At 37.5% G+C, this 26,946-nt stretch overlaps 1 protein-coding gene across 3 annotated transcripts in view; it reads left to right on the top strand.

The window, feature by feature from the left end:
• The window catches only part of SLC24A2 (solute carrier family 24 member 2), a 105,181-nt gene that overhangs the window by 34,889 nt on the left and 43,346 nt on the right, over positions 1-26,946 (top strand). For all 3 annotated transcript variants that reach the window (XM_042877487.1, XM_042877488.1, XM_042877486.1), the window contains exons 3-4: positions 23,368-23,406; positions 24,473-24,581. In XM_042877487.1, the coding sequence (XP_042733421.1) occupies positions 23,368-23,406; positions 24,473-24,581 (148 nt within the window). The remainder of the gene's footprint in view (positions 1-23,367; positions 23,407-24,472; positions 24,582-26,946) is intronic.

Genomic DNA, 26,946 nt, shown 5'->3' with positions numbered 1-26,946 from the left:
GAAAGGCAACCTCTGAGGATTGATGGATGTCCTTGTTTTAAGAATAAGATGGTAAAAGCAAGGAAATTCATCCACTGATCAGAAACTCGCCAGAAATCATGGTAAAGAATTCTGCTATCTTCTTAAATTTGAATCACGTATTAGCAAAACAATATTGAGTTCACAGATTTGAACAGCCATCATGTTTATCTTGATCAGTACTGAAGGGAAGGAAGTAAAAATGCTTAGGAAGTGAAAAAGGGACAATATGCTCTGATTTACAGATTTCTGTCCCAGTAAGTGAATAAAGGCAGATGACTTGCAAAGAATGGCATATTTTTTTCATTGTCTTCTGCTGTTGGTAATGTATATTTCTTATATATTAATTCACAGGCATTTTATATGAGGTTGTAAATTAGATCCTGTGAAATACTTCAGGAACTTTAAAAATGAGAAGGAAAAAAGAAACAAAACAAAATCTTAATCCATCTGTTAACTCATTCATTCCCTTTTTCTTTATGTCACAAAATAAATAAAGTAAAAAATATGAATACTTGAGTATGCCTTTTTAAAGTTGAAATTCTTTCTTTGACCTTTTCATGTCCAGTGGGGAACATCTGCACTGTTTTCATCAAATGAGAACAGACTGCAGTCAGTGTTGTCAGGCTGGCTGCCTTATCTGCACAGTAAGAGCTATACTATGACACATGCAGAGAAGGACATGGGCTGATTTCCAGTGCCTCGTTTGTACAAAGAGCTCCTCAGTTAAATGACCGCTATTGCTAACTGTAGTATTTAAGCCTCAGTGTTTTTTATTACATTCAGCAAATCACCAGATGGTAGGAGACAGGTGAAAAGGCTGGAAACCACCCAGCTTTTTACTAGTTGAGGAGAAAGCAGACAATATATACAGAAACAAAACAATTAAAAAAAAAATCAATGACCCTCAGTCCCCATTATTTCTCATTTGAATATGGAAACCATTGCATCAATTAAAATTCCACCAAGTGGGACTGAAAGCAAGGAGAAAAAAACAGTGGGTGAGTAGGCTACACAAAAATGACAAAAAAATGGCTTTTTTGAGTGAATCCTTCCCTTTTGATTTGATAGGAATAAAAAAAAAATTGAGGAGTGCCTACATTCAGGTTTCATTTTTTTCTGGAACCGTATTTTTGAGCCTCCTTGTATGAATAAATCAATCTGAGCACCACAATCAGAAGATGCACTACATATACATCTGTCAGTATACCCATTTTCTGTAGAGCAAAAAGTATCTTTGGCAATGTACATGCATTTTAAATGTTTAATAATCATAAAAAGATCTGAACAATATCAGATCTAGGGGAAGTATTTAACTTAAGGAATAGCAGAGCTGATCTTTGACTGAAATCAGTAGAACCTGCTCTTTTAATGGTTGGGCCATAAATTTACTGCTAATTTATGCCCTCTGTGCCAAGGTCAATGCAGCATTCACATTCCTACTGCAAACCTCATCCTCTGAAAAAAGATGGGTCCACACAAAACTGCTTTTGTGTTGTGTTATTATTACAGTGACGCAAGGTACCTTAAATAAGAGCAATCAGAGGAAATCAGAGGATGCTACACAGTTCCAATAATTGTGGTAGATGAGCTAAGCCAGGATATTTACTCTGGTGTAATTTCACTGATAACTATTAATAGCATAAGCAACTAAGATCAAGAATTTTAAAGGAATTGATGTGAGACTTATGCTAAATCTAAATATACAAACTTATAAAATGCTAATCAGTCCTCCTAAGCTATTAAAATTCAGAACTCATTGTTATACTTTATTGGCAAGATTTAATTTGGAATTAATTTTTGTTTCATTACAAGATGACTGAGACAGCACTCGCAAGTACGCAGCCAAAGGCAGGCTTGTGCTTTTCCACAGGACTCTCAAAAGGTTACAGAGCAATATCAACTCTAGGTGTGGGCACCTGCTGCAATTGGTAGATGGATATTTCTATTATTTGGGCATTAGGGTCAGACTAAGATGTACTTTGAATCCTACGTTTGAATTCATGTGTGCATTTCTACAATAAAAAGCATTCTGAGCATCTGCTAGAAAAAGTAGCTCTTCAAGTGTTTGTTTTCATCACTGACCAAAAATACTGCCCAAAATGCATGGGGTTTAACTAGAAACAGAGGGAAATAGAAATATCAGTTGACAAGGGAATACTGAAGGTATTGCATGATTGAGCCATATATTTAGTTCATTCTTTGAATTTCCCATGTGTGACTGTCAAAGAACTTTACAGAAAGTCTGCATCATTATCTTACTTTTGCAGATGGAGAAATGAACAGAGATGCAATACATCAAAGAGAAAACCAGGAGTATATCTTAACCTCGAAAGTCCAAACTTTTTGGTTGGAGGAAATAGTGCTTATTTGTAGGATTTTAAAACTGTGAGGCTTGTTGTAAATGTACTTTCTTGGAAGGGAGAAGATCATAGAAAATGTAAATTTAAGTCCTGGCATGTTGCTCTTACTCTTTTGTATTTTGTGTGGCTAATCAGAATGCACAGGGCTAAGGACCTGCTTCATGAAGATTCTTAAGCACACACATTTTAGTGGGATGAAAGATACAATTCAGATTTTCAATTTCAGAATAGACCCTGCAGTTTTCAGCAACTATAGCAGAGCAAACATAGGCAGAAACAAAAAAGCAGAATCTGCAGAAAGTGGATTTGTTCTTAGCTTCAAGCCACATTAGCATTACTTCCTCAACCTTAATATTTTACTGGCTTTTGCTGGATATTTCATAAGAATTGCTTGCAAGCATCTGCACTCTTTCTTTCTCAATCTCTGCTGGGGCTGCCAGGGTCATCCAAAACTTATCTGTCTTGATAAACAATAAAGCTCTCAATAAAGACAAGATTCTCCTACTTTAAGTCGCTGTTATCCTTGAAGGGACTAGAATCTTCAAAACAATATTTAACTTGCCTTACTGGAAAATAAAGAAGGAGTTAGATCAGCTTCTTCTGATTAAATCATTATATAGAAATGTAAGCGTTAGTACACATAACAATATAATTGTACCTTTAATCTTTTATAATTTTTTTTAAAGAATTAGTTAGTCTGCAAATTCCACATTAAGTGTCTACTTCCAAATCTAAAGATGGGAGATTTCAGAGCTTGCAAGATTATTTCCTATCCTTAACTTTATAAATGAAGTCTCTGACAACCTCTTCGATGATCAAAGTCGAGAGGAGAAGTGTGGTCTATATTGGTGTTTAAACCAAAAATTCAGCGTTATTATAAAGCATATAGTTCCCTTTTCTATCAGGAAAAAGGAAAAGTGGACTCAGGAATTTATCTTCCTTCTTTGGTATTGTGTAATCTTTAGCTCCTCCCTTTAGCTCATCACTCAGATCACCTAACTGGCTGAAAGAAAATGGACACTGAGAATGTCAAAGATTTCGTCCTGTAGAACTGTTTGTATGAGCAGATGTATGAACTGGTAGGAACTGCTGCTTGCAAATGTATGAACTGGTAGGAACTGCTTCTTGCTGTGCACCTTGCAGTCTCCGTAAGGCTTTGCTTTGACCCCCCCGTGTTATAAATCTGGAACTGAGCCTTCACTCAGAAACAGTTTTGAACAAAATATATACATTGGCAAGTAAGTAAACCCTTGCTAAAGAAAATTTTAGTAGGATACGGAGTACTGAGGCAAACTGTATTCCTGACAATCACATAGGAAATCTGGAGCTGTATTTCTGAGGTGGAATTCATCTGAGTGTCCAATTTTCAGACATCTAAATAAACCTGAAAAACATGAAACAAATATGTAGATTTATTGAGGGGACCTTTCTTACAGTTGAGCTAGGATTAGGCTACCTGTATTCCGTCATGGTAGAGATCTAGATCTGTGAGTCTGTAACAGATAGTCTTCCACTAAAGGAAGATTTTGAGGCTTTTAAGAGAAAATTGACAGCATACCCAGAAAGGTACTGTGGTGCAAGCAGGAAGTGTCCAGGGATGAATCAAATGCTTGTTCTTGTAGTGGAAACACTATCAAGGTCTTGTTCCCTCTCTTCTCCCGGGGAAAGTTGTCACAGCTGTATTTCAGATGCTCATAGAGAAGAATGAGATGTCAGAAATTAGTCTGATCAAATATCAGATCCTGCTTATCTTTTCCGTTTGCACAGTGATAGCACAGCTGCTCTAAGCTGTAAAACACTTTTCATAAGGGTGATTTGGGTAGCCTCACAATTTTCCATTTAATACAACTTATGTCTGCAGCTAATTTTGTACTGCTTGAAGCAAAAATATTTATGCAAAATGATTTAGAATTTATTGACTGACTTGTCTGATACTGCAAATTCTGAAGAGATGGAAGTAAAATTTCATCAGTGTTTCTCTGTATCCTTCCCAGGACTGGAGGGACAGTCTTTTTGCTGCTATTCCTTTTCAGTGCTAGTTACCCAGTGCACTGCTCTTGTGCTCGCTTCAGTGATTTATAGTCGTCTGCAGTACAAGAGCCTAACCAAATTTTTAATACATAGTCTAACCTGCTGTCTTGTATAATTGTTTTGTGATACAAACACATGGAATAGGAGAAAATAATTTCTCAGAGATTCCCCAGGATAAGATGTAAGAATAAAAATTCCCCAGGAGAGATGTAACCCCTGCCTTTGGACATATATTGGGATGGTAAAGCTGTGAGGAGGCAGTGCAGAGCAAGGAAAGAAAGAAACTTCTCTAATCACAGTGAGGAAGTGTTGGTCTGTCACTGAGATATGGCTTAGTCTGTCTGGGATTTAAACAAAAAGTCATCTAATAATAAAATATCTGAAGAAGGAGCTGCTTTTAGATATTACTCAGAAAAAGATTCTGGATGAAGAGTGCTGTGAGATAAGTATGACAGGATATACTTGACCTGTCCAATACAGCAGGTATGCAGCAACACTACTAAAATAAATGAAGAAAAATAATACATTGTTAAGTAAATATTTAATGCAGACCACATAGCCCCTATCACCCAGTTTTCCCAAGTTTTTACTTGGCCTCTCCCTGTCTAAAATTACTGTGTGGTTTTGCAGTGAATTGTAGCTGCCTCTCAGCCAGAGATATTTCAATGGTAAACTGATTTTCTTTGATGGACAGAGAGAATTATAGGCATTAAAGTCAGTTGTTGTTTTAAACACTTACATAGCCTACATAGCCTTACATAGGCCTAGTGGTTTTCAGTCTACTTTTACTTTTTGAAAAACCCTTTGTAAAGTAATTGCACAGTTATTAGTATGAAACTTAGAGTAAATGAAATTACTTTCATTTCATGTTATAATCTTTCCTTCAGCAAGCCATCTAAATGAACAAAGCTAGGGCTTGGTGTTGGGATAAGGATACATTTTTTTAGCTTACACTGTAAAAATCTTATTAGTAATTTTGTGTTATTGGGATTGAATTTGGAAGATGTATGTCTGAATAAAGTGGGAAAAAAATGTGGAAAGCTCCTAAATATACCCCTAACAAATACTTATATATTCTTAGAAATAAAAACTTGCCACACTTGGTCATTTTTAACAGTATCCAGTTACTGTCATGATGAGCACTATACTGAGAGAGTAGAAATAGTCAACACGGTGAAGGCAATATTTCTGTCCTCTCAATTCATCCTCCAAATAAACTTTTCAGTCTTATTATACAAGATGTCCTTACACATATATTCATTTGATATGTGTGGTAATTAAATATCACCAGGCATGTAGAAAAAAAAAAAGTTGAAAAATAATAAAATTAGCATTAGTGTAGATGAGCTGTGTCCTTGTATTGGCCTCAGGCAGAAGATATCCTCTTTTCAGGTTGACTTTACTGTTGCAGCGCCATGTCTACCTTTGCAGTTAAGGGAGAAATCATACATTATGTTGTGATTGATTGGCTTTAGTTAAACCACATTTACCAGGAAGACATGAAGGTAACATCTCTGCAGCTCTGGAGTAGTACATTTTTGGATGTGGTAAACACTAAGTGTATTTCTCCAGCTGGCATTAGATGAAGTGGCAAATGCTGTTGCCTCATCAATGAATTGGAAGTGCAAAGGCCTACACCTGGGGAGAAACAATCCAGCACCAGTATGTGCTGGAGGCCACTCAGCTGGAAAGCAGCCTTGCAGAAAAGCACCTGGGAATCCTGGTGGACACTATGTTGGCTGCAAATCAGCAGTGTGCCCTTGCTGCCTAAGAAGGCTAACAGTATTCTTGGATACATTAGGCCAAGTATGAGCAGAAGGTTAAGAGAGGTGATCCCTACCCTCTACTCAGCATTGGTGCAGCTACACCTGGCATGCTCTGTCCAGTTTTGGGCCTTGCATTACAAATGAAGGTCTGGAAAGATTCTCAAGGTACTGGAGCACCTCTCTTCTGAGGCAAGTCTGGGAGAGCTGGGGCTGCTCAGCCTGGAGCAGTCTCATGAGAGATCTGATCAGGAATAAATACCTGAAAGGAGGGTGCGGAGAGGATAGATCCGTGCTATTTCCAGTGGTGCGCAGTGACCAAACGCAGGAGATGCTGTCTGAGCACCAGGAAACACTTCTGTGCTGTGCAGGTGACAGAGCACTGATACAGGCTGCCCAGTGAGACTATGGAGTCTCTTCCATGGAGATCTCCAAAAGCTGCTTGCACCTGGGCCTGGGTGGCCTGCTCTGGGTGTCCTGCTTAAGCAATGGGATTGGAGCAGATGGACCCAGAGGTTCCTTTCTACCTCAACCATTCTGTGACTCTGTGATCTATTAATTTTTTACTCACATTTCGTTACAGTTATTTCAAGATTTTTTAGATCACAAACTTACTTGTTACTAACAGAGCAGCAGATTCCAAGTAAAAGTGATAAAATTGAAAAACAAACAAGTGCTTGTGGAGATCACCTACCCAATATTAACCATTATCCAATAATAACAAGCAATAAATGAAACTGTACTGACCTTGGGAGTAATGTGACAACCTAAGAAGTAAGCCCTGCCCTGATAGATTTTGCTGCATGTATGGCTTTGCAAATAAGTAAAAATATATGCAGGTTGTAAGAGCCTATGCATTTTATAATTTTTCTTAAGTAATGAGAAATCATTTGAACGTAGAAGATGTAGAAGACTTTTAAGACACTGAAAGCATAGCACTGGTAAAAGATCTTGAAAAAGTGGAAGAAGGTCATGGGATTTATACCCTTTCCTAACTGAAACTGAAATACAGAAAATTGCCTTATGGAGAGTGATTTCTTCTTTCTTCTTTGTATCACCAAGAAAGCTGCGTGCTGAGTATTTAAACCGGAGACAGATCAAAATGCAGATGCTTTATTTGGTTACCTTAATAGCTTAATAAGCTTTAAGGATTATTAGTTTCACAAGCCTTTTTGAGCTTACAAAATCCCAATGTATTTGCTTTTAGAAATCATGAGCTCAGTCCCAAAAACTCTTACTTCCACGAGACCCTCAATGAATTGCCTGATTTTATGCTGTTGAACATTAAGGATCTGCATGATCACCATCTTGGACTTGCAAAAACACTACAGAGAACTGGAAAGTGCAAGAAATTTGCAAGGGGAGCCAAATACTCTATAAAACTATCATGTCCCACTCCATTCAGTCTCTTCCCAAGGATATTTGTCCTACTGCATTCATGCTGTAGCTAATCAAAATGCAGGTGGATTGTTTGTGCTAGATGTTAATCAAATCTCTATATTTAAAATCCTTGATCATGGATAGCATTGAAGATAAAAAGTAGTCCTTGCACTTAGAGCAGGTACAGCTCAGGAGTTCGTTCTCAGGTGTTGGGCTGTTCAGCTAAATTGGAAATGATAAAAACACTCAAGAGTGGTCATGAATCCACGACTAGGCAACCTCTTAGTAGTTTGCTATGGCTTTCCCAGAGATCAAACTGGTCTGCCTCTCTCCTCTGAATTTCTGGATGAAGATGTCTTTGGGTAACACAATGTCTTCTATCCTGGCTGTTTGTTTTGCCCCTTGGTGATGACCTTTACCATGTTAGACTAAGTCTCCTTGACCTGAGGAGCTGAGCTCCTTGAGCTGATCATTATGTGTCTTTATATCTCCTCATCCATTGTTGAAAATTAATGCTGATGGGAGATTTGCCTTTTATCTGCATTTCTGATTAGAACTACTATAGCTGTTCCCTGAAACCAACCATCAGTGGAGTTATTTGAAAAGATGTAATGAAGAGTTACTTACGAAAAAAATACACAACTTGATGATTCCTTAGGTCTAGAACTCTCCAGTTGAAAAGCTTTGTTGTGTTTTTTGTTTGTTGATTTGTTTTAACACTGACAAATAGCTGTCATTTGGATATTTCCACAGACTTCTCCTCCTGATGTTTCTTGCCCTCAGTTGTGTAGTCCAGTGAAGGGAATATTACTGAATATTGCTGCAAACTTTTCTCGCTTGAGTAGAACAAATGTGTACATTTGGATTGAACAGGCAAGAATCATAATTGCATCTCTCCATGACATTTAATCAAAAATGAATCTGTTTAATCTGCAGTAAATGAATTAATTACTATCGGGGCATGTTGTTTTTTTCTTTTTAATACTTCAGTTGATCTCTGTGAATATGTGAAATTTGCATTGAATTTTCCATTTAATATTAAAAATTCTGTCAGATGTTTCTCACCATTGCAAGGATTGTTTCTCACATTGCAAGTATGTAACTTTTAGTCCTTAACTCCTTTACAATGCTTATAGCCCTTATAGGCAGTTCTGGAGAAAAACTCAAGACAAAAAGTGAATATGCTAGTAGACATTATCAAAAGAAAGTAAACAACCACACCAAACCAAAAGAGAAATTCTAATTCAGAAAATACTGAGAAGAAAAAAAAAAGAATAGAAAATCAGACAGTCCTTTTTTTGAGAATGTTGAAGACAAGACTGAAAGCAAGCTGCATTGAATCCTTTCTGCAGAGGACTTTGAAACCTCTGTCATTAAATAGGTGGAGTAGGATCATTTCTGCTTAAGGTCCTGAAACTGTAATTAGCTAGAAAAGATTTTTTAAAGGCGTAGGAAAAGTTCTCTGTTGTTGTTCAGAATTCCTCACAAAAGTGAGTCACCTGCTTCTTAAAGCTTTCACTGAGAGGAATGTAAGAAGCAGCAGCTATAAAGTTGGTCTGGTACCGACTGCCTTTGTTGTTTTGGTTTCTTTTTTTAAAAAAACAGTCCTGAAAATTGTTGCTGATACTAGCAGGAAGACAGATGATTAGGGGAGAATTTTCTTCCAAGAGGCAATACAAAACACATTAGATATGATGTAAAAGAATATGCTGTATAATGATATTGTGAAGCACTGGAACAGCTTGCCTAGAGATGTGGTTGATGTCCCATACCTGGAGACTTTCAAGCTGAGGCTGGATCAGGCCCTGGGCAACCTGATGTAGCTGTGTATGCCCTGTTCATTTCATGGAAGCTCAAGTAGATGACCCTTAAAGGTCCATTCCAATTCTTGGGATTCTGTGATTCTGTGATCATGTATAAGAAGATAACATATGATTTAAGAAAAAGTGAATATATTTTTCTATAGAAGGTGGGCACACACATATCACTATGGGCTTTGAGTTTCTAGATGGCATAAAATAAAGCAGAGACAAGGCTAATTCCTCCTTTCTGTTTGGATGTTAAGATTATGGGAAATAAAATGCCTGGAATAATTAAACAAAGCTGTACAGCAATTTCCAGTAGGATGAATTAAATGAAAATTGATAATAAAAAGATGTTGCAAAGGCTTTAAAATATTCTATTTCAATTCAGTAGCAAGCAGTGTATTATTATAGTAAAATCATAGGGTAGTGTTAATAATAAATATTTCTGTCTAAATAAATTGTATGTAAGTGGAATCCAAATTGACACATCAGAATCTTTTACAACCCTGTATATAACCCAGCTAATTTTGGCAGAATGGCAGGTTTCCTCTTGCAGTGCAAGTGAGTGGGCTTTTTTTGTTTGGGACATTACTACTTATGGCTGTTTGTGCTATTGATTTATTGTGCTGTGTTTAGATACAGAGGGTGCAATGTATTTCTGTTCATTAGCTTTTTCACAGCACTTTCTTAATGGAGAGCTATGATGGTCCATTTCTTGGCTATTTTTTCATAGTTGAGGAAGGCATAGTTAGCTTGCTCCACAATTATTTCACCATCACTAGCATTTTCAGACAAAAAAAAAGTAGTTGTAAATGCCAGGATTAATTCACCCACCCTGCTTAGTCATGGTTGGAAAGATTAAGCCAACATGTCAACATTTTTCTGGAAGATTTCCATCCCATGTTTCAAATAGCTATAACGTAAAAGTTTGTTGACTTCCCCCCCAAAAATAATGATTAGAATTCAATGTACAGCTGTGTCCATTTATTCTTGAGCAGAAAGTAAAAACTTCTTAAGATAGAATTTTCTGGCTGTCAGCAGAGCATGTCCTTATTTAATAGCAGGATATATAAAAAACGCACATCTGCCTCCGTGGATAGGACACTTGTTTTCCCTCTGCTTGCAGAAATGTGTACATTCTGTGCTTCCTATGGAGCATTTTTGTATTATTTTAGTTTTCTTTTGACTCTTGACTTGTTCTCATCCAACATTTCAGGTCATTCTCAGTGGTCTAAACTAGAGGATGATCCTTTTACATATTAACATAATTGTAAATAAGACTTGGACAGTCATGTTATGTAACCTTATTCCTTTTGAAAATTGATATACGGGATTCTCCTACAGACATGTAGAGCCTGGAGAGCATTTTTTCCAAAGGCTTTGCAATACTTCTGACAAATCCACACAAATCTGTATGTTGCTTTTCTGTGGCTGTGCCCAGGAGGACGCTAGGCATTGACGACGTGGCTGTAAATTTTGTTAATGCACTGAAATCTGCTGTCACCCAGATTGATTCTACAGTCCTTGTTTCACAGATGGCACTATTAATTCAGCAGATTGGAGCAGCTCATGTTTGTCACCAACCCGAACAAGCTTTCAGCCTGAAGTGAGACATGAAGGGTTAGCATCGTGTTACAGTTCCTTCTTTGCCTTCCAGTAATGAACTCAGGGACTGGTTTATAACACTGTCTCTATTTGCCTTTGATGGCAGCGGCAGAGGCCAGGAGTGCAGAGAGTGGCTGAGCCCCAGTGTGCCTGCCTGGCATTGTGTGTGGGTGATGAAATGGCTGGGCATTACTTTGCTGGGAAAATCAGAGAGACAGCTCACCATAGGCCACCATACCACTATGAAAGCCATTTTCATTGTGTATTCATTTTTTGTGTGTGTTATTTCTGTCAGAGTTGGCTATCATAAATACCAACTCTAGAAGTTAATTTTTCCAAAAATATTCTAGCAGTTGAACTTGATAATGTGGTTGACTTCTGGCCCACACGTTAGTCTGATCTGGCTCATCAGAGAAAGCAGCTAGATCTAGAGTCTTCTATTTGCTCAGCTCTGGTTGTTGCAGTACTGCACAGATGGGGTATGTGACTTTAAATTATGTCAAGGTCTCAAAGTTTTTCCATCTGTTACCTGCTGGCTCAGGCTCCAGGATGAGCCAGCAAATTCTTAACAACCAGCAGGGTGGAGAGAGCCGGCCCGTGTGACTGACAAAGACCTTGTGAAGGTCTGGGAGAAGATGTGAAATAGGAGCACCTTGTAAAGATGAATGTAAATAAAACAACAGTTTAATCAGCAGTCAGTAACATCCAGAGAGTTTTTATTTAGTAGCATACGATAGCTAGTGCTTTAGCATTCTTCCAGATGCAAATGCAGCATGATCTGTTGCTAGGCCCCTGAGGGTAGAAAGTGTTCATCTATCTAGTAGAGCACATTTTTCACTGTATTTTGCTTTATGTGTAACTAGTTCTGACTGACACCTCACTTAAAAGTGCTATGGAATAAATATCACCTCTTCTACTGCAGTCTCAACTGTATCCTCCTCTTATTTCCTTTATTTTAATCTAACCCCATGGTGTGTGAAATCAGACTTGGAGACAGATTTGTTTGACATTTTCCATACCAATGTTCCCTTTGTTATGTTTTCATTTGTTTTAAGATCTTGATTTAACTTCCTTCCTTCCTTCCTTCCTTCCTTCCTTCCTTCCTTCCTTCCTTCCTTCCTTCCTTCCTTCCTTCCTTCCTTCCTTCCTTCCTTCCTTCCTTCCTTCCTCCCTCCCTCCCTCCCTCCCTCCCTCCCTTTCTCCCTCCCTCCCTCCCTCCCTTCTTCCCTTCCTGCCTGCCTTCCTGCCTCCCTTCCTCCCTCCCTCCCTCCCTTCCTCCCTTCCTGCCTCCCTTCCTGCCTGCCTTCCTGCCTCCCTTCCTCCCTTCCTTCCTCCCTTCCTTCCTTCCTCCCTTCTTCCCTCCCTTCCTCCCTTCCTCCCTTCTTTCCTCCCTTCCTCCCTTCCTCCCTTCCTTCCTTCCTGCCTTCCTGCCTTCCTGACTTCCTTCCTTGCACAAAAGTTAGCATAAAACATCACATACAGAAACACCGTATAAAAAAGTGGTTGCTTTTCATCAAATCCTGATTTGATTCCTCACAGCCTCCAACATGAAGGAGCTATGTTCCTGACAGTTCAGCTTGACAAAAACTGTGATTTCCCAAAGTTCAAGTGAATTTGTTCTCTTGGGCGTGGGTTCATTGCTTATTGGAGTTTTTACATGCTGGCAGAATGATTGCAGTCATGTAGAAAGAGAAATGTGTAAATCCATGGCAGTGGAATTTCCTTTAAAATAAAAAATCATTTTATGGATTACTTCCAGACTAATTACAGCTACATAGAATATAATGATTTCTTACTACTTATCTTACAGTTTCCATTATATGGTTAATTTGATTGTATTAGAGATGTATCCTTTAATCTTGGAACAAACAAGATTATTGTATATTGGGACAGCATTACTTGGAAACAGAGATTTACATTGGGATGTCATTAAAGCCAAATACATGCCAACCTGAAACCTAGTCACAGTATCTGGAAGGAGGTATTAAAATAATTGGTAAATAGTTTGCATACTTCTATGGAGGAAACAAAAGCATTCATTTTTATTTTAATGTAATTCACTCCCAGAAAATTTCACAAGTCCAGTTCTTCTTCTCTGTGGTGACTGCACTTAGTGCAAGGGCTTTTTTTATGTTAAAGGTTTCTTTAATCCTTCCATTTCTTATTCTGAAAACAGCCTGTGCAGACTTAGACAGGGTGGAAATTGGTGGAGTGTAACAACCTTCTCATTGGTAAATTCGGATAAACATGGTTGTTCTTATTCTGGAGGCAGATAGCTGAAACAATAGGAATGTCTCTCTCAGATAAAAGGGTTTTCCAGCCCCAGGAGGAAAGGTGTGTATGGTGGTCCAGGTTTCCATGGGTGCTGAGTGTTGCACTTCCTGAAGAGACAGGAGGACAACAGGCAGCAAAAAATCCAGGAGATGACAAAGGACAGGTTCTGGAAAGTCAAAAAAAAAAAAAAGAGAGAAAAAAATCAGAGACTGAGTGTTTGTGGAGCAACTGCTGACTAAAAGGAGGCTTACAGCTGGGAGAAAGCACACAGATTCCTGCAGTGCCTAGAGAAAACAGATTCTAAGACTGTGAGTGATAGGATTGGATTACATAAAAGATGGATAGGTTGTCTGGAGCTTCTCTAATTGGAACACCTTGTAGACTGTAAGTTTGGATAGTGTCCAAAACAAAAGTCTCTGAGAAATTGCATGATTTGCAATGAAGCTCACCTAGCAGCTTAGAGGTAAAGAAATGCTTTTGTCTTGATTCTGAAAGTGGGAAAGAAAAGTGGAAGACAAGTCTCAGCCTGAATGGGTCTGCTAACTGCATGGGTATCACCCTCACTACTTCATCACAAACCTCCTCAGGAGCCTTCTTATACCTATGCTCTCCTGCTGTTCCTTGCCGTGATTCAGTCTTCCCTAACTCCTCTAAAGACTTATGGTATTCCTAAATTCACAACAGGAGCTGTGCTCAGAGCTGCAGGGCTACCTTAAATTTTAGAAATTTTGGTTTGGGAGAACCAAAAGTTTTAGTTAACAGAGGAGACCAACAGACCCTCTGCTCCTTGGTTTTGTGTCAGTGGGTTGCCTGCAGGTATCTGCTTCATAGCTGCAGAGACAAATCAATAGTGTAACAAGCAGTGTGGTGTAGCAGATTGATGAGGGAAGATGAGCACAAAGAGATTTGCTTTCTGTCCTTTGCTGCATCACTCTACACACAAATTCCCAACTGAGGTGTGCAAAACGCTACCAGACAAAATGTTTTTTTTTTTTTTTTAACATTGTAGCCCTGAATTTAGAAACAGTGTATTCAGTTATTTTCTGCCTCAGTTTCACTTCCAAAGAAGTTGTAAGTAAGTTGGCTTGTGCGTGCTGCTCATTTTCCATAGCATGTCTATAGTCTCCAGAAGCCAAGTTTACACAGATATTCCTGATTTCATTTTAATGCAAAGCAGAAGCACTTTAGAAAATGTAGTTAGAAGGTAGAAGGAATCCAGATAAGACAGAAGTTGATGTCTTCCATTTTTCTTCATTTAGTGTGAAGAAAACATGAACTTGTGTGAATTTTTAGCTGTAGGTCATATTAGGAATTTTAGATTTGCATTTCTGTCCACGGTTTTGTCAGACTTGCCAATGGTGCAGTGGTGATGTCTTACCTTCAAACTATTGGGTAAAATTTCTATTTCCTGTCAAAATCTTTCTCCTTACCGTTTCTTAGACCTTCCCCAAGTACAAGAGAAATCCTTGGATGGCATTAGCATGTTTCATGTGATAGAAAACACTTAGTAGACAGTGGTGAAAGTACATGAAAATGATTTTCTGAAGGACAAATTTGGAGGCAGAATGCATTCAATATCAATTAAAGACAGGGAGCCTGAAATACTGCTGAGTCAAAGATGCAAAATTAAAGTTTTACTGTCTGCAGTTTTTCATTATGTCTCAAATTTAACACCTAGTTTCCTGTTTCAAAACTGAGAAAGTGTAATAAACTTCAACTAGTGAGTGAATTAAATAAACTTTATTTCATCTGCTTTCCTCTTACAATGTTGAAGAATCATCCTATTGGACATAAAAAGTACAAATATTTTATGTGCTTTGATTGCATCGATTGTTGTATAGAACCTTCAGCCTGTAATCTCCAAACTTTCGAACCAAATAGTGCAAAAATAAAAGGTGCTTGTTAGGTAATATAGCATTTGAAGAGGTACATTTTGATGTTTTACGTACATCTATTGTAGATGCTGCTGTCAGAAAAGTGATGCTTTGTGGCATATTACATGGAACATATTGTGCTCGGCAGAAGAGGCAAAACCTGAAGGCAGGGATAAAAAGCACAGCAAACCGATGAAGAGAGGGCATCCTTCCTAGCAAGCTGCCCCTAAAGCAGTCAGACCTTTTCATCAGAACAAGGTCCTTACCAACATTGTTGCTGTCTCTAATTTACAGATGGGGAAATGGAGGAGCAGAAGCAAAACCATCTGTTGGATTTTGCCCGTTAGTCTCATGTAAGACTGATATCCAGGGTCATGCAGATCAGAACTGGTGATGTGCTCCTACTGAATGAGAATTTTACTTTTGGAAGCCCTTTCATTTGAAAAGTTGATATCTTAAGGATCTTCCCAGCTGCTTTTCTTCCTCTATGCTCTCTCTTTTTTAAAATGTGTGCTGTATGATACTTGAAAAATGTCATTAATGTTTCATGGAACAGGCAGTCCCACAGAAAACAGCACGAACTTTTCCTTTTTTTCTTCTGAAGTGCCAGCGCTTTGCCTTCTGCTCTCTGTCCCTTCCTAGCAGTACAGCAAACAGCTCAGCTGGCTTACTCAGTATCCCTCATCTTTTTATTTGCCCATCTCACATTTGGGTACATTCCTCCTGCAGTCACTGCTCTGAAAGCTGGATATGGCTTGCACTCCTGCCAGCTGATAATATATTCGGCTGAGATCCTAGTGACGAAGAGTCCCCTGAGGGGTCATGGTGGCTGTGAAATAAAACAGAGAAGTGAGCAAAGCTGGCGGGAAGGGGGCACGACCAGGGAAGCTGAGGATGTACTGACTCAGCATTTTCCTTCTGCAGGCTGGGTTCTCATTCCTGCAGGGTCTCCAGGGTGTCAGTAGGAGAGGCAGTGAAGTTGCAGCCCTGCCATCCTTGTGGTGAGCCCTCTGCATTGCCCACTCACAGCAGTGAGATTTGTTTGGTTGCTGCAAATCATCATAGCAGCAACATGCACTGAAGTCTGTCAGACACTTTCCTCTCTGAGAATTATTGTGTCTATTTTTAGAGCAAACTCTAAAACACCCACAGTCTGTAGCATATCCTTTGTATATTTGGGTAATCAGGAGCCCTAGGAAATGTTTTTCTGCTGTCTTCTTGCTAAGCCATGCAAGTTTGATTGAATTGTAAGGAATGAAAAGCAGTCGGTAGCTTTTATACCATGGTTGGAGTTTGGCTGAAAACCCTCCCATCTCCTCGGCCAAAACCTGCAGTTTATTCTGTGGATTCCAGCGTTCTATGAGTTTTGTGAATTTAATCTCAGAACATTCACTAATGCTTCCATATAATATTATTAATGAAATCCTAGCATATTAAGAATTTTAAGTTCAGGTATTTTAAAGCTTGCTATATAAAGCCATGTTCATTTACTTAAACTGTCACTTGTGAACAAATGTTTTGCATGCATGAGTGCCCAGTGGCAGCTGTGGGTACCTTATGTTATTTTTGTTTCTTTTTCCAGAAGATTATTTTGTCTCCCCTGAAGTTACAGAACTATCGTAGTAATTTATATAATTAAAAAAAAAAATAAAAATAGGAAAAGGTGACTTCATTGCCAAATCTTGAAACGAGGATAAGAGGACAACTTAAACCTGCATGATTACTTCTGACACTAAGATGATTAAAAACTCATCAAGACTTTAATCTTGAGCTATTACATTGCCATCCTAAGCCAGAGGTACCTGCTTTTAAGTAAGTTCAGAGAAGGTAAGAGACATAGGGCAGATTCTGACTTTCTGGCACATAACACGTGATTGATCCTGCTGGCTGACCATAAGAGTCATATACGTATATACATATAAGAGGATATGTTTCTTCACATAATACTACACGTAAAAATCTGGATTAAAATCAGCTGGCCTAGCACTAATATGTAATTTTACAGCTGGTTGCTTAACCCATCATTTGTGGTGAATCAGCTAAGGAGCAACTCTTCTGAACATGTATGAGAATTCACTATATACAGGCACATTATGCAATTGTATGAACAGAAAGAATGGCATAAAAAAAGGCAACTGAATAAAGACAACTATTCTGGTTTGCTCAGAGCTATGCCTTTCACAATACTTGTTCGTATAAAAGCAGTTGTAAAAGTGTCCAGGTATTTCAGTTTGATGCTCCAGCTCAATTTCTGTTACAGTTCAAGCACAAGTTAATAAATGTTTCATTTTAATTAAAAGGAAAACAGCAAGCTTACAACCTCAATTTAATTTTTGATATGATTCTTGTGAATCATACTTATCTTACTCAACAATATGCAATTCTTTTGGTTTTGGAAATAAAATGGTAAAAGGAGGAAGTCAGGCATAGTGAAAATTTTTTTTCTACAGTGTACTTTGTTTAAATAAGATCTGAGGTTATTTATACAGTTTGAGTCACAGGCTGCATTCAGGTAATGATCTACTAAGCAGTACTATGTAAGCTAAAATCTCCGTCGTCAGTTTACCATAATTAAATATGGAAATATGCACTTTTAGTCACTCACAACCTTTCTACATAAGAGAGAAAAAGAGTGGGGTAAGGAGATGTATCACCTTTAGTGAGTAAGCTGTACTGGCACCATTGCAATGCCTTACAGAGCTTCCACGAATCATGATGTCTGTTTATTTCTATGGATGTCTAGAAGAATTTTGGTTTAAGGTTACTTAGACTACTGGTAGTTGCAGTTTTCAGTTTCCTGCTAACCAAATAAATCCTACCTATTGAGTAGAACCATAGAATCATAGACTCGTTTGAGTTGAAGGGGACCCTTAATAGCCATCTATTCCAACTCCCCTGCAATGAACAGGGATGGACACCTACAGCTCAGTCAGGTTGCTCAGAGTCCTGCCCAACCTGACCTTGAATTTCTCCAAGGACAGAGAATCCACTACCTCTCTGGGCACTCTGTTCCAAGACAAAGGTTATAACATCAAATTGTGTTGGGATTTACATAGGAAGGAGGACTAAGAGATTCTAATTGAATAAAACTCAAAGATTTACTTAGTAAGACAACTAGATAAAATTATAACTTTCTTCGTTATTTTGTTTTCCTTCAAAAAGCTCATTAGGTTTAATCTATCTGAGTTTATTTCTCTGGATTCTACTTAATGCATTAACCTATCTTAACATATTTACCAATAAATGTATAACGTCTCTGTTTCAGGTACATTGATAGCACTCTGTAGATACAGATATTTAAAAAGGATCCAGGCCCTGTTAAGTCAACTAGATTGACTTCAGTGTCTACCTTTGAAATGCATTTAATTTCTTTGCAGTTCAGCCTAGCAAATAAAACTAGAGACATCCATAAACCTTAAAAGTGTCTTGCAAAGATTAGAGAGCCCTGTTCACACAAAGAAAGCTACTACCTGTGATTTTTTTTAGGACTGTCAAGCAGTGCCTCACTGATACGTACAAAATCGCAGAGTTCAGATACTGCTTTTGAAAACAGATGTAAGAGAGATTAGCAGATGTCCTTCACTGTAGTACATGGTTGAGTCATTTTACCAAACTCTATTTGAACCCATATTCTACAGTAATAAGAGAAACTATATTGTGTTTGGCAGCCACTGAGTGTCATGGACTTTCACTATTCCCGTAAAAGCTGATTAAAATTAATAGATAAATAAATAGAAATAGCTTTTTTAATTATTATTGTGAGAAAATATTTAACAAACAGGAAAGAGATGTCAACCCACACCGTAGTTGGGTACTGAAATCTGTTTATGTTTACCTGCTGTTGTTTGACAGTTTTCTGATGCTGGTGGAGCTGAAGTCAAATGCATGCTTTCCCATAGTAGGAGCAGGGTTTGCTAACTGTCTCAGACTATTGGACCTGTGAAATGGCGACTATTTAAGGAGTGCAGGAACCCCTAAAGCTGCAAGTAGTCATTTCTCAGATTTTGCAATACCCGGTCATGCAGTCTAATATAGTTAGAAGTCACTAGCCATTTTTTATTAGCAAGAGTGTTCAGTAGCCCTTTATTTTAAAGGAAAGTGGGAGGACAATTGCCACATAATAAAGCATCATCTCTTGCAGAATTAGGGACCTGTTTTTCAATAACATGAATTCCCAGACCATTGCCAAACATTGAACACTTTCCAAGATCAGACAGAACCGTCTGATAGATCCTGTAATATAATCATCCTCTTAACCCTTAGGTAATATTTCTAGAGTTGCATTTGTCTTACAAGAGATATAGATGTTCTTTACCATTTTTTAAAACATTGGCCCTGAAAATTTTCAGGGAGAAGTACCTTGTTTAAGTGTAACGAGCTCTTTCTTTCGTAAATTGGAGATCATCATACAACTCATGGAAAAGAAATGACCTTGTTAGAAGAAAAGCAAAAATGTCTTCCTTATGCTTGCAGCTGTTAAGAAGACTGTGAAGAATTACATGGACTTCAATGCTGAGATGGGATCTCAATTAGAGCTACATTCTCTCTAGCTGTGGGAAGGATGTTATCCTATATTTCTGCAGAAATGTAACCTATTATTAATTAAATCTGAGCCAATTTCTTTTTTTTTTTCACCGTTGTGTGATGATGTATTGTCATTCCAACAGTTATTCAACAGTTATTTGAACAGTGATCAAATATGGTGTCTGTACTGAGCATTGTCATATCTAATACTGTTGAATGTTGTAGTGCATTGAATATATTTGTAGCACTTTTGAGCAATAGTATTTAACTGTTTAGAGGTCAGAAGATAAAGACATTGGCAAAGAAGATGCCGGGTTAATCTCTGATAGACCTGTATCAATGAGAAAAAGAGGTATGTGAAAAGAAACCAAAGATCATTTTTTCTTAGCAGGTTTCTTTGCGTGTGTGTTCTTTCTGAGATAAAATGTTTTAAGCCTGTTAGCACAGGTGGAATGAGGAATCAGTGATGTCTTAAATAGGAGGATGGGCAAAATCTTATGTGCTGCTATGGCATATAGGAGAACCCACAAGTGTTTTGGTAAATTCTCTGAGAAAATACTAAACTGTCTCATGGTTAATCTTTCTATAATTCTCATACAAGCATGGCACAGAGTTGTGCCTCAAATACTTTTCCAAAAAAAGCCATGCTAAAATAAATTGTTTTCATTTTACATAGCTATAATAAATGGACAATTTTGCAGAAATTTTTTTGCAGAATTTTTCTGCTACTAATCTGATCAGGAAAACACATAATGGACAGATGACATTCAATTTCCATTGCTTCCTTATCCTAAGTGCAGTAGATGCCAAGATTTAAGAGCAAACTTACCTCCACTGAAGATGTGTCTTTAAAGAGATATGATCCAATATATTAAAAACATATATTTTTCACTTTCGGAATAAGAAAATAAAAGGTTAAGAAATTCAACCTTGGACCAGCTTTTTCAGTGTGACCTTAAATGAAAAAGTTGAATAAAATGTCTGATACATATTTCTGCAAAAGAAAAATGATGCTTTAAAATAATTAGTCATGCAGTGTCTGATATCCAAATTACATAGCACTGATTTTGTAAATGCAAAATTCACTGTTATCAATGTGAAAACAATTTCATTTGCTTCCTCCTAGTAGAGAAAGAATGTCATCAAAAATTCATGTAAACACACCACAAATTAATTTTTCACCGCTTAATGAAATAGTTAACACTATTTTAAGTTGTTTTTACTAATCCAGGAGATAATCCAAACAAGGCAAGCACTTAGTGCTACTGAAATTTCAAGCATTATTTACATTTCATTTTTAAAAATGTGGAGAAATTTCTGCCTTAAAGCTGTTTTTATTTTAGTCTTGAACATTTCTTCCAGGGTGTAACTTGACTGGCAAGTTAAGCTCAAATACAATTACATTACTAATCATGTGGAAAAAAAACAATTTAAAAGATTTGTTTCACGGTATTGTAACCCGCTATGTACTGTGAGAGCGAATTAAATTGTTTCAGATATATTTTTCACTTTTAGTTTATATCCTTAACAGATAGGCAAAAAGTAATTTGTTATTCTTTCTCTTTATAACATAATTGTCTTATACAAATTAAATTATGTGTTACAAGTTAGCATTTAGATTTTATACACTTATGCAGCTTCAGCCAGTTCCATTTCAAGTAAGTGACTGTGTTCCTTGTAAATTCACTGCTTTTCTTCAGGAGTGCCTTCATCTCAAGCTTAGTCTATTCTATCTATCTATCTATCTATCTATCTATCTATCTATCTATCTATATTCTATCAAAAATCTGTAAGATTTTTGAGACCATTCTCAATGTCTGTTGGCCTTAAAGAAAGTGGCACTCTTCAGCCCTTTTCAGGCATAACCTGAAATGCATGATAATACATAATATTCTTGTATCTTTCACTATTACAATTAAGAAACAAACTCTGTAGAATTACAGAATGGCTTGGATTGGAAGGCACCTTAAAGACTACCCAGTACCATCCCCCTGCCATGGGCAGGGCTGAACCCCACCATCTCAGGCTGCCCAGGACCCCCATACAACCTGGCTTTTAGTGTCTCTGGGTATGGGGCACCCACAGCTTCTCTGGGCTGTGCCAGCACCTCCACTGTCATCTCCAAAATTTCCTGTGTCCAAATATTTTTGCTTTTGTGAATTTCACTGCAAGAATATGTTTTCCTCCCATAGAGGTCCCTCAAAGTTTAACCAAGCAACACATATCAATTTATTTCTGAAGGAGTATGTGTATTTTTCAAAATACATATATGCATTATGTCAAAAAATCGTGCCTTAATTCTTTTGTTGACATTTTAGAGCGCAGATTTTGCACTTCTTCTTTCCTTTTCTTTCCACTCCATTAAAAGTTTTTTCCCTGATGATTGTCATCAGTAGATGCATAAAACATATCTTTTTTTTCTCACTATTTCTCAGAGAAAGGCAGTCTAATTTCAGAGGTGACAGATAGCTCCTTTATCAGAACAGAGATCCCTTTTCTGTGGTTCATTGTGTACAAGTTAATATTGACAGCTGGTGAAATGTTTTTGACACAAAGGGTTCAGTTATTCTTTCCCTCATTATGGAGCAGAAGAGACCTGTTCTGTTTTCAGTGTTTGCACATAATTGCTTGTCTTCCACCAACCTTCAGGGTTAATTCACTAACTCAGAAGGCATGTTCTGCCAGTTAAAATTTATATGTGTCAAAAAGAGAGTTTCACTGCACAGGGAAGTGTAACGCAGAACTGTTGCAACATAATTTGTTTTCTCTGTGATGCACCAACCATGAATCTTGGTATGGAGGAAATGACTTACATGTCAGCTTCTGGGGAAGGAGCTATGATCAGATAGGGATGATTGTGAGACAGCTGGATTTGGCATTATGTCCTTTTTTAGTTAGTACTTAACAACTGGAGTTCCTTAATTCATTGCTTTATCACAGTACATTGCTGAAAGTTAACTTGGTGAAAAAAGTTCTGGGTCCCCATTAAATGCAAGTGTTAATTTCATTAAAGGTGCAACCAAAACTCAGGCCTGCAAATCAGATCTACGTGTTTTTAATACAAGTATGTCTGTGTTTTGCTACTATTATCTGAGGGATGAGATGTAGGAATCACAAATCATCACCGGGATACAGCATTTACCTAGCAGCATTCGCTGCCTTTAAAATCAGCCACTGTCTCCTTTGCCTTCATGGTAGAGCACTGTTTGCTATCTTGTCTCCCCTTAACTGTTGCTGCCAGCTTAGCATAAATGGCCATTTGCAGGGAGTTAGAGATCAAGTCTTCACTTCCTCATGCAATCCCTTCCTGCAAAACACCAGTGTAATGCTATTCCTTCTCTAGGTTTTATTGAACAGTTCCTTGGTCAGCTTCAAGTGTCTTACCACATTTAGTTTTTTATTCCTCACTCTCTCATAGTGGTTGGTACACTGGGAGTTTGCCTCCCTGTGTATTTTGTATGAAATGAGCACCATCATTGGCAGCACAGCTGCTGTGTGCCAGCCTTGAAACTGTGGCAGCTCCTAAACAAGCAGCTGGCAAGAATGAAAGACTCCTGCAGCACTGCACTGTGAATTGACTGTGATTTACCTGGCAGTTAGGATGCTTTAATTCAAAAAACCCTACCACAACAGAGTGTAGATAATCAGACACCTGTGCTGTTGTACTGCCTTTCCACTTTATGCATGCTCCATCTGACACTTCTTTCTGTGCTTTCTCCCATTCATGCAGTCACCTACTTCTGGCGACAAGGATGACCAAACACTGACGGTAGGCAGCAATTAGTAGTTGCATGAGCATTTATTTCTCAAGAGAGTGGTAAGGCAAACATTTCTTTATTTTGGCACACATCAGCATTTGTGTGTATCATTGGGCTTTCTTTCTCCCCTCCTATGCAAATGTAAAATTTAAATATTTAATTTCCTGTGATAAAACTGAATTCCCGTGTTCATTTTCTATCATTTTGCATTTAGAATTTGTAGGATACCAAAGATTAATGCACATATTCTGCTTTTAATTCAAAACAAACAATGCCTTATTTTAGTCAAGTTTGAGTTTTTTTCTTCCTGTAATTGGGTTCCCGGACTTTCTAATCCAGCAGTCCATTGGTTCTGATTATTGTCTTTATCTGAACGAGAAAACTGCTCTCCACAAAGCAGTCTTAGTCAACATGGTATGCTAAATGCATCATTTTTGGTATAAGACAATGGCTTGGGGAAAAGAACCTTGGGGAAAAGAACCTATATGTTTATAAGTTCCTTAAAATTATGCAAAAGATGCTTGAATATAGGCTGTGTGGTGCATTCACTGCCTTACCACTCTAACAATCTGTTTATGTAATCATTATTTACTGAACTGAACCAAAGTGAGACATACTTTTGACTGAACTTCAGGATGTTACTCTCAAAAAAATGGTATCAAGACTGTGTATTTGCAATGCACTAGAGGCATTTAAAATTAAAATTTACTTTTGAGACTTGACCACAAGGTTCTGCAGAGAAGTAAATTATTAATTCCTGCGGATGACATTGTAAGGCAATGATTTTCTTAATGTTTGAAGAATTTTCACAGGGAAGGATTTTTTTTCACCTCTCTTTTCCTAAGCCTTGTGAGATTAACAATTTATTTGATGAACTGTCTCCTCCAGATAAATTGGCTATATATATAACAATGTTTAATAGAGTGTGTGGTCTAATATAATATGCTGCACATAATGTTGGAAAATGTTTCACTATATGGCAAGATGTGAGATTAATTTGTAGTGTTTCAGGCCAACTTCTATATGAAACATAACTTCAAACAAAACATAACTTCTGTCCCTTATTTCTCAACTTAGACCAAGCCACGGCTCCAGCGGGGAGGAAGCTCTGCATCTCTCCACAACAGTCTGATGAGGAACAGCATCTTCCAGCTCATGATTCACACACTTGACCCACTGGCAGAAGGTATGCCTATTAATTTTCTTTTTTTCTCCTTGTTAAGCTATTTTCCACTTTTTTTTTTTTCTTTTTTTTTTTTTTCTTTTCACCCATATTTTCTGAATGTGTGTAAATTTTCTGTTTTGTATTCGAATGGCAAGATATGCTTACTTCCACCAAAACTTGCAACTTAGGAAATTTGTTCATTGCAGTGGTAACTAAAACTGATCTCTTGATTGATACCTATCATGATTACTGCTTTCTTACACCTCTGTTTTCAGCAGCAACTTGAAAGTCACAAAACTTCAATCATCTTGTACTTCTGTAGAGTTTTTTGTTTGCTTTTGTTTTTTTCCCAGTCTTGATCTTATTATATCAGGTTAAAATTAAATAAAAATAATAAAAAAGAGAAAAAGGCCAAACCAATGAGTAATGTGTCCTGGAATTATAGAAAGGGATGAGTCTCTACTGGTCTGACTTTGGGTAGATTAACAGTGAGATTAAAGAAAATGAGCCAAACATCCCTCAATGTAACACACATGTTATCAATTTGCTTGGTTTGTCCAAGTTTGGTGTAATTTTTGATCTGTGAGAAGCTAGCAGGGAAACCATGATTGCTTTGGTATCAGAAGGTGTCAGGAAAACTATAATTGCTTTGCAGTTTTGGGGTGATTTGAATCTGCACTTTCGGTAGACTTCCAAATAAATTCAAGGCCAGACGTACATTAGATGTGTATGTGTATATGTGTCTATAACACTTCTTCCTGGAGTAACAACTGTCTTGAGAAATAGCAATTGCAAAAATTGTATGAGGTGCTAAATAGGCATGTTACTGACAGTTATAAATTCCGAATGCTGCCAATCATGAAGTACATACAGCATTTTCTTTCATTTAGGTTCCATTTATGTTTCTCATTTTAACATTACATACAGCTTTTTAAGCTGCTTTTCATGTCAGGACAAGGCAAATATACTTTTCCATTTCCCTCTCCAACAGATGAAGTTGATGTTCATATTGTCAATACAAGGGCAATTTTAGCTCGTGCATTCTCTACACCATTATTTTCACTCTGATTATGATCCATTGCCACAAGAAAATGTTTTTGCTTTGGTTTGTGCTGTTTGCTGCCAAAGCCTGTTGCGTGTTAGAGCGGAGCCATCAACAGACTATGCTCTGTTCTCATAAATGCTGGAAAAGGACTATGTAATTTATTGTAGATAAACATTTAGCTTCCTTTATTTCCATCACTGTAGCAGGTGAGTTGGTTTTCTTACTGCTGCAAACTTTCCTTTCAAATCTCTTCTTTACCCATCTGTTAGTCGAGCTTTGTCTTCTGCTAGGAGAACAGACATCCACTCAGAACATGCAAAAGAAAAAAAATTCTGACAGTCCCTCTCACTCCTCTTTTCCCTGAAAGCAATGCTTCTGGGTTGAAGATATGCCAGATATGTTAAGTAGCGCTAAGTGGTGACAGAAACGATGAACAGAAATCATCAAATCATTTCCAAAAGATAGAACAGAAGTGGGCTGGGAAGAACCTTTTAGCAGAGACAGATTGAGGACCTAGGCTGAAAACTGGAAATGCTTACTGGAGTTCAATTTGGGCTTAACAAAGGTTCCACAATTAAAATCAGTTCTCACCTAATATGTATTTCTTCACTGTTTAAGGTTGTTCCCCTAAACATAGGTTGTTTAGCATTCAGATTTTATTCCAGTGCTTTTCCCCTCTAGCAGCACTGTACCACGCACTGTACAGTCTTCCCTGTTTGGGACAGCACAGGAAAAAAGGTTTTCAAAACATGAAATCTGTCCTGAGTTTTTTGAAAACCAATTACTGTAATTAAGTATATCAGGTAACTCTGTGCAACTACTCATTGTGTCAGTAAAACTTTTGAGATCAATATGGATTGATAGAAATGACTGCAAAGGATAAATTTGACTTACAGAAAAAAATATAGTCGTGGTTTGCTTGCTCACAATAGCTTTTTTTTTTTTTTTTTAACGTGTGTCCAAACTCTGAAATTTGTCTTAGAGCTGACGTTCTTCAAAAGTCAGAATGTAAAGTTGGTGGTCCTTATATGAGTACTAGGCACTGATATGAAACCTGTATCTTTCACTAAAACTGACATGATGAGTTTGAATTTACAAAATAAAACAAAATAATAAAAACATTTGCAGTAAATATGGTGTTGTTATGTACAATTATCAGAAAATGTCCAAGAAGTATGGAAACATGGAAAACGCGGTGCAGACATTGGATGTGGTATTGACATCAAAGGAACTAAACTTTCAAATATTCACCCAGTACACAAAATTAAATTTGAGTTAATGAAAGCCCAGTGTGCAATTCAGTAAACACTTTTGCATTTGCAGCTTTGGTTTTATTTTTTT

The sequence above is a fragment of the Lagopus leucura genome, unplaced genomic scaffold (assembly GCF_019238085.1).
Source record: "Lagopus leucura isolate 7727_CA_CO unplaced genomic scaffold, USGS_WTPT01 Super-Scaffold_100018, whole genome shotgun sequence".
Lineage (NCBI taxonomy): Eukaryota > Metazoa > Chordata > Aves > Galliformes > Phasianidae > Lagopus > Lagopus leucura.
The sequence above is the reverse complement of the archived record's forward strand: the minus strand, read 5'-3'. Positions and strand labels throughout refer to the sequence as shown.